The 14,276-nt window shown below is 53.8% G+C and overlaps 1 protein-coding gene across 10 annotated transcripts in view; it reads right to left on the reverse strand.

Annotated features, from left to right (window-relative positions):
* DDR2 (discoidin domain receptor tyrosine kinase 2) overlaps positions 1 to 14,276 on the reverse strand; it is a 103,741-nt gene that overhangs the window by 45,752 nt on the left and 43,713 nt on the right. For all 10 annotated transcript variants that reach the window (XM_019660656.1, XM_019660655.1, XM_019660660.1 and 7 more), the window contains one exon: positions 954 to 1,061. In XM_019660656.1, coding sequence (XP_019516201.1) covers positions 954 to 1,035 — 82 coding nt within the window. In that variant the 5' untranslated portion in view covers positions 1,036 to 1,061. The remainder of the gene's footprint in view (positions 1 to 953; positions 1,062 to 14,276) is intronic.

A 14,276-nucleotide genomic window follows, 5' to 3' on the forward strand; every position in this document is an offset into this window, starting at 1 on the left:
TGCTTCCCTGTATTTACACTTGTGGGAAAATGGACAACGTGACCACAGTCCTCCACCTTTCCCCGTGTAATACTGTGTTCCCTCCCACCCGCCTCTGGGCTTGGCCATGTGACAGATCTCAGCAAACGTGACAAGCACTGGCTTGTGGCACGCGCGTTTCTGCTCATGCCCTCGCGCCTGTCAATTCCCACTAAAGTACACCCACACTGGCCCGTGGGAGGAGCATGCGGCCTCACTGCCCATCCTCAGGGCCGAGGCCATCCCGGCCGAGCCAGCCGGTCCCGGCTGCCATGTGGGTGAGACGAGACGAGACCAGAGCAGCTCTACTAAGTCTGGACCATGTCCACCTGTGCACAGGTTGTCAAGCGGAATTACTGTGCAAACAGACGGGTGGTACAACTGTATACGCCAATTTGAAGTTAAAAAATATCCTTCCTAAAAATATGGGGGACTAAAACATTCTTCCTAGCACATTTCTTTTGGGGCGTGGCCACAGCCTGTAGGAAAGAGAGCCTGCCTGAGACCCTACAAGACAGGGTTCCCCAAAGCCCAACACAGGCCCGAGCCAGCCCGGAACACCGGAAAGCCACGTGCAGGTATCTCTGAGGCATCTGAAAATTCCCTCCTTCTGTTTCAGAAGGGAAGGAAGCGAATGGCTGCTTCGTCCACCCCTGTTTTTAAAGTGTCCTTACCCTCCACCTACTTAAGACCAGACGCCCCTTCCCAAGAGTCGGTATGTTGTATGGAGAGAATATGTGTTTCTGTTCCTACTATGGCATGTTCCCCGAGAGGTGACAGGGAAGGAGAAGGTGACCTCTGGGCCCCTGGGCAGAGTGTTTCACGGGAGCCCCGATGGCCTTGACCTTGGATGGCCTTGACCTCAGATGGCCTTGACCTCCAATGGCCTCGACCCCCGATGCCCTTGTGTGTGTGGCTGAGCGGCACCATGTTACCTGGGTTAACCTGAGCGTGTGCTGGACTCCAGACGATCAGCAGCAGGGGCAGCAGCAGGGCCCCTCCGTGGATCAGGAGCATCTCAGCAGGTGCGTCGGACCTGGAGCCTGCAGCCACCACCAGGGCGAGAAAACGAGAGAAGGAAAGGAGGTGAGTGAGGCCCACACTCGCAGCACAAGGCGCCACCGCCATCTGTCATCACAGAGCTCAGGCCCACACTGAGGACGCGAGTCACAGGCTAAGAGGGCTGACGGGACACTCACCAGCCACGTGATATGAGAATGTTCAAACTATGAGAGCACACACGTGGACTTCTCATTAGCAAAGGTATAGGCGGGTGACAAAGCTTTACTGAGACTCACACCCAAACTGTGAATGGTCACACAGAAAAACTCACATTTACAGTGTTCTCATAATTTTGATATTGATTCCCACATGAAACCAAGAAAAACGTTCCATGGCATTCACGCGTTGACCTCTCCAAAGGGGGGAGGTCCTTGCTTACCCTGAGGCACCAGTCTGCAGTGGCGCCGGAGACCCCGTGTCTCTGTTACACACAGGGACCCCCGGTGATGGATCAGACCTGAGGCCTCAGTGTGAACTCACATTTAGCTTCGTGGAGACACCAGGGGCAGCACTGGGTTTGTTTACAGACATGTGCACACTCACGGGTGGGCACGCACACACAGTCTCCTCGCTGCATCACCTGGGGACCGAGAAGCAGTGACACCTCCGTGGCGGCGAGCACACCTGGTGCCCAGACCTTGGTCTCTAAGGCCACGTCTGATACAAGGAGCCGGCCTCTTTGGAGAAACGGCCGCATCTGGGACCAGGGCAGGAAACACACAGGATGAGCCTGGAGAATCTTTATGTGCCAGAAATTGGGGAAGTATACACACAGGAAAATGATGGGGGAGGTGTCAATGGGACACAGGAGCCAGCCGACAGAGTCCCAATGGCAAAAGCTGGAAAAATTGGAGCAAAAGAAAAAAAAAAAAAAAAACCAAGGTAGCATTGGATTCTAGCCCAAGGTACAAAACAAAGATCTGCAAGTCCAAGTTAATATAAATCAGCAACTGAACAAACAAATGGGGAGAATCGACCAACTCCCAGTGCAGAACAAGTCTAGTAATTTGTGTGGATATTCTGCTCCCAAAGAGCTGGGACACCCCCCGCCCCCCAAGTACGACAGCCACACAGACACTTTCTTCCAAAGAGCACGGCCCGCAAATGGAGGAAGTAACTTTCGGTGCAGGAACCGGACACACCACCGCAGCCAGGTGGCAAAGGTGGACATCAGCTTCAGCCAAGTCCTACCAACAGTGTGGCTGTGATGGGAATGGCACTTCGCACCTGTGGTCTCCGTCCCCAGGACCCATCACCCCAGTCTCATCAGGAGGAAAACATCACACATCATAACTGAGGGACAGTCTACAAAATTCCTGATGAGCCATCTTCAGAACTGTCAAGACCACCAAAGACAAGAAAGTCTGGGAGACGGTCACAGCTAAGGGAGCCCAAGGAAGAGTGACAGCTAAATGTCAGGTGCCACCCTGGGTGGGGTCCTGGGGAAGAAGGCGGGCAGTAGGTGAAGACAGGAAATCTGAGTCAGGGATGGACTTTGGCTACTAACAATTGTCAGCATTGGTTCTTTGTGACACACATACGAGACTAATTAACGTAAGACATCAGTGAGAGGGCAGCTGGGCGTGGAGCAAACAGGGATTCTATGTTCTGATCTTTGCAATGATTCTGCAAATATTAAACTGTTTTAGAATGGAAAGTTTATTCCAAAAAAAAAAGTTTCTTTTAAGAAACACAAATAATCAACCAAATATTGGCTCTGTGGTTACAAATAACACGCAGCACAGAATTCTAAGCGGAGATGAAATCCCTTTGGGCTGATCGGTCAGAGGAGGCTTCACGGAGAAGCAAGCATGTGGTCAGGTGCTTCCAGGACGGGTAAGACTTCCGTGGCCGCATAGGACAGCATTGCTAAGACACTTTTGTGAGGAAACGGACGCTTTCTGTGATGTTCTCTAGGTAGAACTCTGACCCACCCAAAGTGGTAAAAATAAAATCACATATTCAGATGCTTCTAGAAGCCTGAAGAGGGTGGAGATGAGACTACCAAACACAAAAGACGGTGGGAGCCGGGCTGGTGCTGCACAGACCCCACGAGGGTGACCAGCGTGGTTTCGCGGTAAAACGTGTGCCTCAGTGGGCCCCGCCACCTCTGTGCCCATGAAGGAGCCCCCAGACAAACACGCCAGGGAGAGGAGCACACAGGCACATCTCGGAGACACTGGACTGGGCTGTGGCCCAGCCCATGACCGCCATCCAAACATCTGTCCACACAGAGCCAAGCTCCCGGTCAGCCTTCGGGGGGCCGCCTCAGCCCACACGGTCTCCCAGAGTCCCTGGGGAGGGGCCCCACAATTCCTTCTCATGACGCCTTCCTCGGGGGCTTGACCAGAACTTTCTCCCCTCCACAGCCTTCCTAGTGGATCCTTCTACGAGGAGAGTCTACGCCGCGTTCCCTTCCCCCAAACAGTCTGAATTTGCCTGCACGAGGCGTTCCATACACGGCTGTGAAACTGTCCGCACCTCGCTCACTCCAGACAGCTCGCTCTGTGCTCCCAAGGGGCACTCTATATCTTGTACAAAGAAGCGCTCAGAAATGGCTTCTCCCTGACAAAACACAACTCACGAGGTCTCAGAAACTGCTGCCTGAATTTCCTTTTAGAAACTGGTACTGGTTTCAGGCTGTTAGCCTCCAAAACCCAGTGGTTATTTCTGCTTTGTTCGCTTAAAACGAGGGTGAGCAGCAGCTGACAGACCCAGGAGCCTCTGACTACACCAGGTGTATCTAACCCCGGTCTCATGTAATATTCACGGGAACTCAATGAGGCTGGTTTTCATCACTGTGGTCGCTGAGCGGGAGCAGGTTGAAACCGGTCTGGTTACGCCACGACTCGTACTGAACCAGGGTTTGTATTCCCAAGTCCACAGCGCTTCCTTGTTGTTGTTTGGGTTTTGTGTGTCATCGCCCTGCACTGCCCTCTGACCGGCCGCAGCCTGGCCCCCCACAGCCAGGCTTCTTCAGTCACATCGGGGCTCCCTTCACGTCTTTCTTCCATTTTCTTCACTCCTCCCTTCATCTCTGTCACGTCTTCGTTCCTCATCCACTTCCTCACAGACGTGCGCCCTGAGCCTCTGGGCTGTTCCACGCATGCAAAGCTTTTGTGTGTTCTGCGTACAAATGGCCACACCCCCTAAGTGGATAGCACCTTCAGCACAGTAACGTCCAGTGCGGGCCTGTACCCCACGCGCCCCATGGCACGTACCCACCACTGCACCGCAGCACCTCCCGGGCACTGGGGAGGCACCTGCAGAGTAAATCCACGATTCCGCGAGCCACGTGGTCAGTGACAGCATCTGGCCGTTCTGATTCCAGACCTGAGAGGAACGGCCCCCAGAGCTTCCTGCAAGCAGACCTCACGCCTTTCTGCTCCTTGGAATGAGTCTTCCCGAGGGTGCGATATTTAAGCCATGTGAATGTGACCAGAACCCGTTCACATACATGAAAGAATTCCAAAGAGCTGGAAAGACCCTTCTCCACTGACTTCTTCGGTTACTAGTACAAGTCCCTTTGACAAAATTAATTCAAACCTTAAACATAAAAGTCAAAATGCAAAAACCCCTGGTGAAGTCATGGCCTCCACCCATCCATCCACTCAGCAAACATGTCCTCAGTGTATCTTCAGGGCTGTGCTAGGTGCTTACAGGGGCAGAAGAAAACCCTGTCCTCATGGAGTTTATATCGTAAAGCTAACAAGGAGTAAATCAGAAATCTAAAGAGACGCATGTGCCGTGCAGAAAATATCGTGGAGCAATGCGACAAAGGGTGAATGAGAGCTGTTTGGGATATGAGAGCAGGAAACACCTCTGAGAGAGGGGTGGGCACAGAAATAGATGCACAGAGCAAGGGAGAGACGGCAACCCTCACACACATGAGAGAAGACCCGTGTGTAAGTGGGCACTTGCTGCCTGAAAAGGGGGCATTTAGGGTCAGCGAAAAATTTCAGGCAATTCAACAGCCTGTTCAGAAACAAATAAGGATATATCCATGCCACACATAAAAGTAAATAGCCCACAATGTGAAATTAGAACTATAAAACTATTTCTAGAAAATATCAAGAATTTGCTATGAGCTAAAGAGGGACCTGATCCCAACAGAGTGAAAGGCAATGCACAAAATGGGAGAAAATATTTGCAAACCACACATCTGATAAGAGATTACTATCCAAAATACATAAGAAGCTTCTGCAATTCAATAGCAAAAAACTAATAACCTGATTGAAAACAGGCTAAGCACTTGAATTGACATCTCTCCACAGAAGACACACAAATGGCCAACAGATATATTGAATAATGCTCAACATCACTAATCGTCAGAAAATGCAAATCAAATCCAGGGTGACAGATCACATCACACCTGTCAGGATGGCTGTGATCCAAAAGAGTAAATAAACAAAAGCCAACACATGCAGACAAGGGTGTGGAGAAAGTGGAACCTGTGAACATTGCCGGTGCAATAGTTGTTTAAATAACCAAACTTGGAAAACTTTCTATCAGGTGGAGAATGCTGTAACTACGGTATGTTTGCAGGAAATGCTGTGCAATCGTTGCAAAGTATGAGCTAGAGCTCCATGTAGGCACGTGGCTAGGTGCCCATGACGCGTTTTTAGGTGAACAAGCCGGGTATAAGATTTATCTAAAATGCTGCATATATTTTCATACACACACACTCACACATTTACACACACACGATATCTGAAAGGTTCACACCATGCTGGGAGCAGGCATCCCTCCGGGGTCACCCCTGCTCAGAGAGGCTGCTGTGTGGGGACATGGCAAGGCACCTTGGGGACGAATGCCTATGATGGCAGTGACCTCGGAGACGAGTGTGGGGAGGGGGACGGGGTGGCGAGCAAGAGGCGACGCCAGCCCTTCTTGTGACATGTTGTTTGCACAAGGACAATATACGTTCCTTGTTGATGTCACTCATATTGGTTTTCCTGACAAAAATAAGTTTTCCTGGGGTCACTCTATCAGGATCTCTGGGGCTCTGTAACCGACCATGCACATCCTGAGATTGGAGGTGTGGGGGGGGGAACCCGGACGCCGAGAATCACCTGTGGTGTTGAGAGAGGCTAGTGATAGGTGCATCCTGTGGACAGAGCAGAAGCAAACACAGTGGAGACCTGTGACCTACACCTTCCATTCTTTTCTAGAACACGTGCACTCTGGTAGGTCTTACAGATGCATTGCCGCTGAGCCTTGCGATACTCCTGAGAAGAGCGTTCCCTGCTCTACAAAGCAGGGAGCAAAGCACTGTCACACCGCCCACCGCCAAGGCAGGTCGACCTGCTCTGGCTGCTGCTCGCCACGCGTGACGCTGAGCTCCAGTCTGCCTCCCTTACCTGTCTTTCAAGCTAGACCACGGGTCATTTAAGGCTAGAGGTCTTATCTCTGTCTATATCGAAATCAGGTGATCTCTGGCTGGCCTGGGTCACAAAGTAAGAAACACACAGTTAAGACTCCATTCCGGTCCCTCTGACTCGCACTGCCCAGGGTCTGCCAGGCACATCAGTGGCCATGCACTCAAGAGAGAATTTGTCCCTCGTAAGAAAAAGCCCACGGCCTTCTTCACAGCACAATCCCCTCCCTCAGCCAAGCTGGATGAAAACTCCAAAGTGACTCCAAAGGGCGCCACGCTCAGGACCTCCCAGACCCCAGGGAGATGGCTGACTCTCTGTCTCAGGGCTGCCCACACCAGGAGCTGGACAGGCCAGGGGTCAGGGCCCCCACGAGAACCAGGACGGTCAGGCAGATGGGAGTGTGGCACCACAACCAGAAATTATCAGGAACAAAAAGAGAAAACAAACCCAAGAATCTAGAAGGTCAAACTTCTTACAAGTTACCTTGGTACCTGGGTGAGCAGTCAAAAGCCTTTTTCTGAAACACAGGGAGAGCTGGAAGCTGCGGGCGTCCGGCTCGCGCCCACGCCTGTGACACGGGGATGGGGACTCGGCACTGGTGGGACCACAGCCCCTCGGTGCTCCAAACAGCAGCCCCACCGCAATGTCTGCGTGTCACAATAGAAGCAAGTGCACATGACATAGATGATTGATAGATGATATAGATAGATGATAGATATAGATAAATAATAGATATAGATAGATGGATAGAGAGATAGATATATATGAAGAGAAACACCTAATGAACGTAGCTATAATATTAATAGTTAATTGCACTGATTTGGGAAAACAGCACCAGCGTTTTCACTCTGTGACTCCATGGAAACCAGGTGGACCACTGGCCCTCGGGACCTTTGCCCCAACAAGATGAAAAGTTCCAGCACCTCGGTGTCGCCCAGGCCCCCCTGGAGGGACCAGAACTTACAGACAGGGGACTCTCTTTCCCCCCAAGTCTGAATATTAGCAAAAGCTGTCTCTTTTCTGAAGCAGAACTAGAGGAATATCCCACTTTAGGAAATGCTCGTTAATAGGCCATGGCTTGAGGGAGAAGCCCCCCAAAGCTGCGAGGGCGGCAATCAGGGAGGCACCCTCTAACTGGCCCCTCAGGCTCCCTGCAGTTTGGAAGGAGAGCTGGGAGTGGTAAGGTGCCTGTGAGCCTCCCTGGGGTCAGCTTCCCCTGGAGGGACTTTCATAACCACGCCCTTCTGCCTGCAGAGGAGCCAGGGTCACACAGCAGGAGGCGGGGGACGCAGGTGCAGAGGAGGGCCGACCCGTCACAGGGCTGGATAACCGCCCCGCTCCAGATGGGACTGCTCCCCCGTCTCCCCTGGAAAATAATCACCATGGCTCCTCTAGTGACGATAAAGGAGAAAAACTGTGAGCCAAATGCGTTGTCTGACCCGGCCAGGCCCACAGGGGCGTAGGAGCAGGCACCTGGGCGGCCCCGGCACCTCCGGCATGCACGCAGCGAGGCTGCCGGCCCTGGGAGCTGGGTCTGGACGCAGCACCCAGGGCCCTGCCAGCCATCTGCTCTCCCTCCCTAACTGTCCTCGCTCTCGGTTTCCCCTTGGTCGGCTGCCCCGTCCTCAGTTTCACTCAGCAAAGCGTTCCAAGGAGATGGCACGTAGATAAGAAGATAAACCGCCAATATCGTTCACAGACTAGCTAGCAGATTCTATTCTGACTCAGAGAGGAACTGACTTAACCGGCAGCTGCTCCCTGTATTATCGATACGTCTGGATTCTCGGGGTCGGAAAGGGATGACCCTCGGCCGGAAAGGGTTGACCCTCGGCCGGAAAGGAATGACCCCCGGCCATCTACCGCTCCACCCCTCCAGCAGCCTCACCAGCGGGCAGCTCAGCCGCGGGCCCTGGGCCAGCTCTCTCGGCTGTCCACTCAGCTCTCACCATTACTAGCTGTGCGACTGTACACGAGCCACACAGCACTTGTGCCTCAGTTTCCTCGTCTAAAACATGGGGCATTCACAGCAGGACAACCTGAAAGGACCGTCCTGAGGAATAAATGAGTTAATACTTAGCAGAGTGTGTCGCTCTTGTTATTACAACTGGGGCTCGCCTCGTCCCCTGGTAACTGTATTCTGACGACCCCGCGCACATGCTGGGGCTCGTCCATGTGACATAAGCATGACACCTCAGCACCTCAGCAGCACAAACCAACACCGCGGGCGAGCAGCCGCCCTCCTCAGCGCCCGAGCAGCAGGCCGGGTCAGCCTGCACGGGCACAGGGGTTGGCCCCATCTCTCCAGGAATGCTCCTCCCCGAGGGCCTCATGCTCCGCTCACGGCTGACGCACTTTCAGGTCCTGCAGCTCTCAGCAGACAACTGTGAGGCTCTGCAGTGTCACCTTCTCCCTGCCAGGTGCTCACCTGGCCTGCAGGGCCCACCCAGGGGCTCAGTGGTTCGGCTGCTGTGCGCTCCTGGGAGGCAGCCTCTGCTTCTCCAGTTCCCTCTCCTCTAAGAGACCCACAGTCTGACCCCTCCCCCTAATCCACGAGTTCTGTGAAGGTCACTATGAGGGTGAACAAACAAGGGAGCAGAGAAAGCACTGCTTATAAACATTATTGCTTCTTCCCTGGGCACTCCCCCTAAAGTAATGATCAGACTCCACAAGCATGCGTCCCCACAACCCCGCCCCACCCACAGTGGGGTGGGGGCTCAGCCCACGGAGGAGGGGGGCCCAAGTGGAGGGCCAGGGCAGGGCGGCCCCCGCTGACCATGGGCTCGAGGTCCAGAAACTGGGAGGTCCACCCAGCGAGGCCATTGGGGGCATTCCTGGCAAAGGAGGTGCCAGGGCACGTGGTTTTGGCAGAAGGGCTGGGCAGGCTGCAGGGTGTGGGTGGGCAGGGGGGTGCGGGGGAAGGGGCCCTTTCACAAGGCCATGGTTTGGGCCCCAACCAGGAGGCGTGGCTGTCAGTGGCACCCGGGCGGGGCCTTGGTGAGGTGCTTGTCCAGCAGTGACCCACCAGATGTGCACCCCGGTGGTGTCGTTTTTCAAGCCCCCACCCTGCTTTGGCCAAGGAAGCCGGGACTCCCGCCAGAGGCTCTGGCCCAAACCGGCGAGAGCCTGGAGCTCATGAAACAGGACACCCAGAGAGGGGACTGAGGGAAGCGTCCCAGCCAGACAAACACACCCCAGCCAGAGCGCCAGCCCAGAGCCAGCGGGGGCCACGGGCCCTGCCGAGAAACAGGGCCGCTGCTTCCTCTGCCTCCAGGATCAGTTTCCCCAGAAGGGAGGCTCCTTTTGCCCAGCGTGTACCCCCCACCCCACCATGATTTCACGATCGCTCATGAACCCTTGCTTGGTGAAGCTTTTTCACTTGGTGAAGAAGGCATTTCAGGGTGATGCCCGCGTTTGCATGGGGCTTGCTGTCACTGCTCTCCCACCATCACCAGTGCTGGGCAGTGGCTGGACAGTCCCGTGGACAGCCCCCAGGAACAGACAGCCTACAGAAACACCCCCCCAGCTCCAGAATAAGCTGGTTGATTTAACTCTTGACATGGGAGGCAACGGGGCCTGCTGACTAGGGGCAGCCCCGGGGAACTGGGCTCCCAGCCCAGACCCTCCCCAGCCTGCGGTGTAACTTGGGGCACGTCCCCCATGCTTGTGGAGCCTCGTGTCTCATCTGTCAAGTGGGGATACGATGACCAGGATCCCATACACCTGTTAGCAGAATCAAATAAGGTTGCGAGTGTCCGATGCACAAACACGTCATTCTCCAAATACAGTAAAACCTTGGACTGTGAGTAACGTGGTTTGCAAGTGTTCCGCAGGGCGAGCAAACACTTCTAATACATTTTAACTTGGTAGCTTGATGTCTTGCAATACGAGTAGTTTGTTTCTGGAATGAATTGCGTTCGCAAACCAAGGTATTAAATAATTGTTAAGAATTAATGTGAGAGACGTGGGCACAGTGCCCCGTGCCCGGCTCTAGGCCCTGGGCTCTCTCGTAGTCCCCACGCTTGGCAGCTATCAGTAGTGTCTCTTGTCACCCAGGTACAAACCGCCAGCAGAACAGCTACTCTCACTTTTTCTGCTTTTCCTCTTTATCTTTCTCTCCCGCTGTCTCATCACATGAAAAGCTTTTATTTTCATACAAAGGGTCGCAATACAGTGGACGGAATGTCCACCCAGCATGCCCAAAACGCCACAAAATTAATAAAGTTTAACCCAGAATTTTTTTTCTAGAAATTAAGTCTCAACTGTAGACATAAGTTCCAATAATGATACTGCTGCAGCCAGAGTAAGCCATTTGATCTCTGTGTTTCTCCTCCACACTGAAATTTTACATAAGATTGAGTGAAATAAGGTAATATTAAATTTTGAGGGGCGGCCGGGTGGCTCAGTTGGTTAGAGCACGTGCTCCGAGCAACAGGGTTGCCAGTTCAATTCCCACATGGGCCAGTGAGCTGCACCCTCCACAACTAGATTGAAAACGACGACTTGAGCTGAGCTGCTGGTGGGCAGCCGGGTGGCTCAGTTGGTTAGAGCGCATGCTCTTAACAACACGGTTGCCGGTTTGACTGCTGCATGGGATGGTGGGCTGTGCCCCCTGCAACTAGATTGAAAACAGCAACTGGACTTGGAGCTGATGGGTCTTGGGAAAAACACTCTGTTCCCAGAGAAAACACATTGTTCCCCAATAAAGTTAAAAATTTTTTTGAAAGACAACATTTATGTGTTTGAGAAATTATGATATAAAATTACCAGGAACAAGAGTTTACACACAAAGCTGGTCTGGCTTTTGTGAGCAGAAGCATTTTGTTTTGACCATAAAATAGTCCATCAGTTGCTAATAGAGGTACTTCTAGGCTCTCGTCACATCAGCGCTGACCAGGCACTCTTTCATTTAATGTTTATGGTGCCGTTTCTAGACATCAGGAGCTGTGACAAGCACTGGGACACAAAGCAGGAGAGGTGACCTCCCACCTGCGTCTGAGAGTTTGGAGGGAGGTTCAGAAAAACAACGGCGATTACAGGACAATGTAAGAGCATGATGGGAGGACACCTGGCCGAGGCTTCGGGGCGGGAAACTTCCCAGAATAACCAACCTCTATGCTGAGAGAGGACGGGCGGCATGAGCCTGCCCTGAAACGTCCGGTGAGGGGAAGTGGGGGAAGGTGCTACAGGTGGAGCTCCTGGGGTGGAAGGCCCAGAGGCCGGAGCCTGCTCCGAGGGGACCTGAGGACAGGGGACCATGTGTGACTGGCGCACGCAGCGCTCAGCCAAGTCACCAGAAGAGAGCCCAGAGAGGAAAGCAGACGTCCCATAGGGCATGTACTCTGAGCTCGAAGAACGCCCCACCAGCACAAAAACAGGAAACGGGAGGCAGAGTTAAGACACTGTTGCCCAAGTTGGAATGACCGTGTGACGGAGCGAAAGTGGGGGAATTAAGGGACATGGAATCACACCGACCGGTGACTGGCTTGCTGTGAGGGCGAGGGCGAGAGCAGCCGCGCTGAGGCTGCTTCCTGGCTTAGGGAGCTGGGCCGCCTCAGGGCCTTTGCACCTACTATTCTCTCTGCCTGGGCTCAGGTGTCACCTCACTCAGGCTCTTACTCAACAGCTGCCTCATCAGAGAGTCTTCTCAAGCACCGGCTCCATCACCCCCATCTTCTCAAGCACCGGCTCCATCACCCCATCTTCTCAAGCACCAGCTCCATCACCCCATCTTCTCAAGCACCGGCTCCATCACCCCATCCCTTACCCCGGAAGTTACTGCACAGCACCATCATCACCTACAGCTCACGCGCTCGTTGTTCAGTGGCTGCTCTGTCCCCAGGAGGACAAGCCCATCACAGCACCAATTCTTTCTCTTTTTTTCTCTGTTTTATCCTTAGCACTTCAAATAGCTCCTGGCCTACAGTCACTCTCAACACATATTTGTTTAGTGAACACATTCTTAAAGTTAGGAAATGCAAAAACACACACACTCATCTCCACTTCTAACACTTTCACTCGAGTCTCCTTTGTTTTTAACTAATGAAAATGTGAGACATACAGAAAGGTGCCCAGATCACACATACATAGCTCAGTGAGGTACGACAAAGTGAACAGACCCATTGTCACCTCTCAGGGCAGGACACAGCGTCGCAGCCCCAGACGGGTCGCTCCCCCCACAGGTCACCAGAGAGCTGACTTCGAAGCCGACCACGGGTTTGCCTGTGGCCACACCTCCTGCGGATGGCACGATTCCACGTGTCTGCTTTCAGGTCTGGCCCTTCTTGTCCCACGTTTGAGCTTTGACACTGATCCTGTTGCTCTGAGAAGTGACACTCGCCCTTCATCACAGCTGGACAGGCCCCAGCAGGAACGGCCCATCCCTCACTGTCGGCTGTTGACAAGCATCTCGGTGGCACCGGCATTTCCACTTGGCAGCCGTCGGCGCTGATGCCACTATGGACATTCCAGCTCGTACGTGCAGGTGGACATGTGTGTGTGTTGCGGGGTGACATACCCAGGAGAGTAGCTGCTAAATCACGGAGTACGCATACGTGCAATTTTAATAAACTCCCTGAAAGTTTCCAAAATGATTGTATCAATTTCAACTGTCACCTGTCACCTTCCACTGCTCCAAGTCCTCGATGACTCTCAGTGCACACCCATCTCCTGCGGCCACTGGTGGGTGTGCACGGCCCTCGGCCCCTCAGCGACTGGATGGTGGGGTGAGCGCCTCTTCCCACGGCCACTCTGTGGGGTTCTTGGTCATGTCTCTTCCCCTGTTCCCGTCTCCCTCTTACTGACTTGTGAGGGGTCTTCGTGAGTCCTGAGCACAAGCTCCTGTCAGCTGTGAAGGTGGCACATGTTCTCTCTGACTGTGATGTGTCTTCCACTTTCTCAGGTGACTTCTGATGGAGGGGCACCCTTGCCCTGGAGGGACTCCACCTCCCTGCTCTTTTCCGTACGGCTCAGCCCCCCTCGGGGCAGCTCACCACGTGGGCGTGCCCATCACAGAGCCACCGTCCCCCACGTGACTCCTCGCCTGGACACACGTGCATCTGTGCCCCAGCACACTGGGCTGTAGTGTCCTGTGTTCCGTTGACAGTGACAACGCTGGAGGTACTGGCAGCGCAGGACCAGCTCGCCGAGCGCACGAGCACGAACGGCTCAGTTTCTGGGAACTCTGCAAGCCGCTGGCCCCACGCTGGCAGCCTGCCATCCACCGCAGTGCGATCTGTCACACCGTGGAAGAGCGTGATGCCACGAGCCAGCCGCACACTGCCAGACCCTCACCAGGCACAGTCTCTCTCTCCCTTACGGCCTGTCGCTGACACAGCGCCGGCACGCACGTCCGCTGAGTTAAATCACACCTTTTTCACACCGATCATCCCTTTCAGAATCCCCGTAAATCGTTCTCCCAGGTACAACTGGACAGTGTGCGGGTGGAAGGGGCCAGGCCCCGGAGGACAGTACTGTGCGACTCCACCCATATGAGGAGCCTGAAACCGTCATATTCATCTATCAAGGGCTGGGACGCTGGTTACCAGGGGCGGGGAGAGACTGATCTGCAGGCGTAGTGTTCAAAAGAAGTAAGACTGAGTGCTCTACAGGCCACTGTAACCACTGTCACCACCGTCCCCAGCAGCGCTGTCTACACTAAACCTGTCGGGGGCACCGATCTCATGTAAGTGTTCCTGCCAAAATAAAAAGTTTTTAAAGATTCCTGCTCTCGACTCTTTCAGTACAGCCAGCAAGCGTGTCACAGTGGCCCCTCCCTGAGGGTCACATGTGTGTCACAGTGGCCCCTCCCTGAGGGTCACA

The sequence above is a fragment of the Hipposideros armiger genome, unplaced genomic scaffold (assembly GCF_001890085.2).
Source record: "Hipposideros armiger isolate ML-2016 unplaced genomic scaffold, ASM189008v1 scaffold_324, whole genome shotgun sequence".
Classification (NCBI taxonomy): Eukaryota; Metazoa; Chordata; class Mammalia; order Chiroptera; family Hipposideridae; genus Hipposideros; species Hipposideros armiger.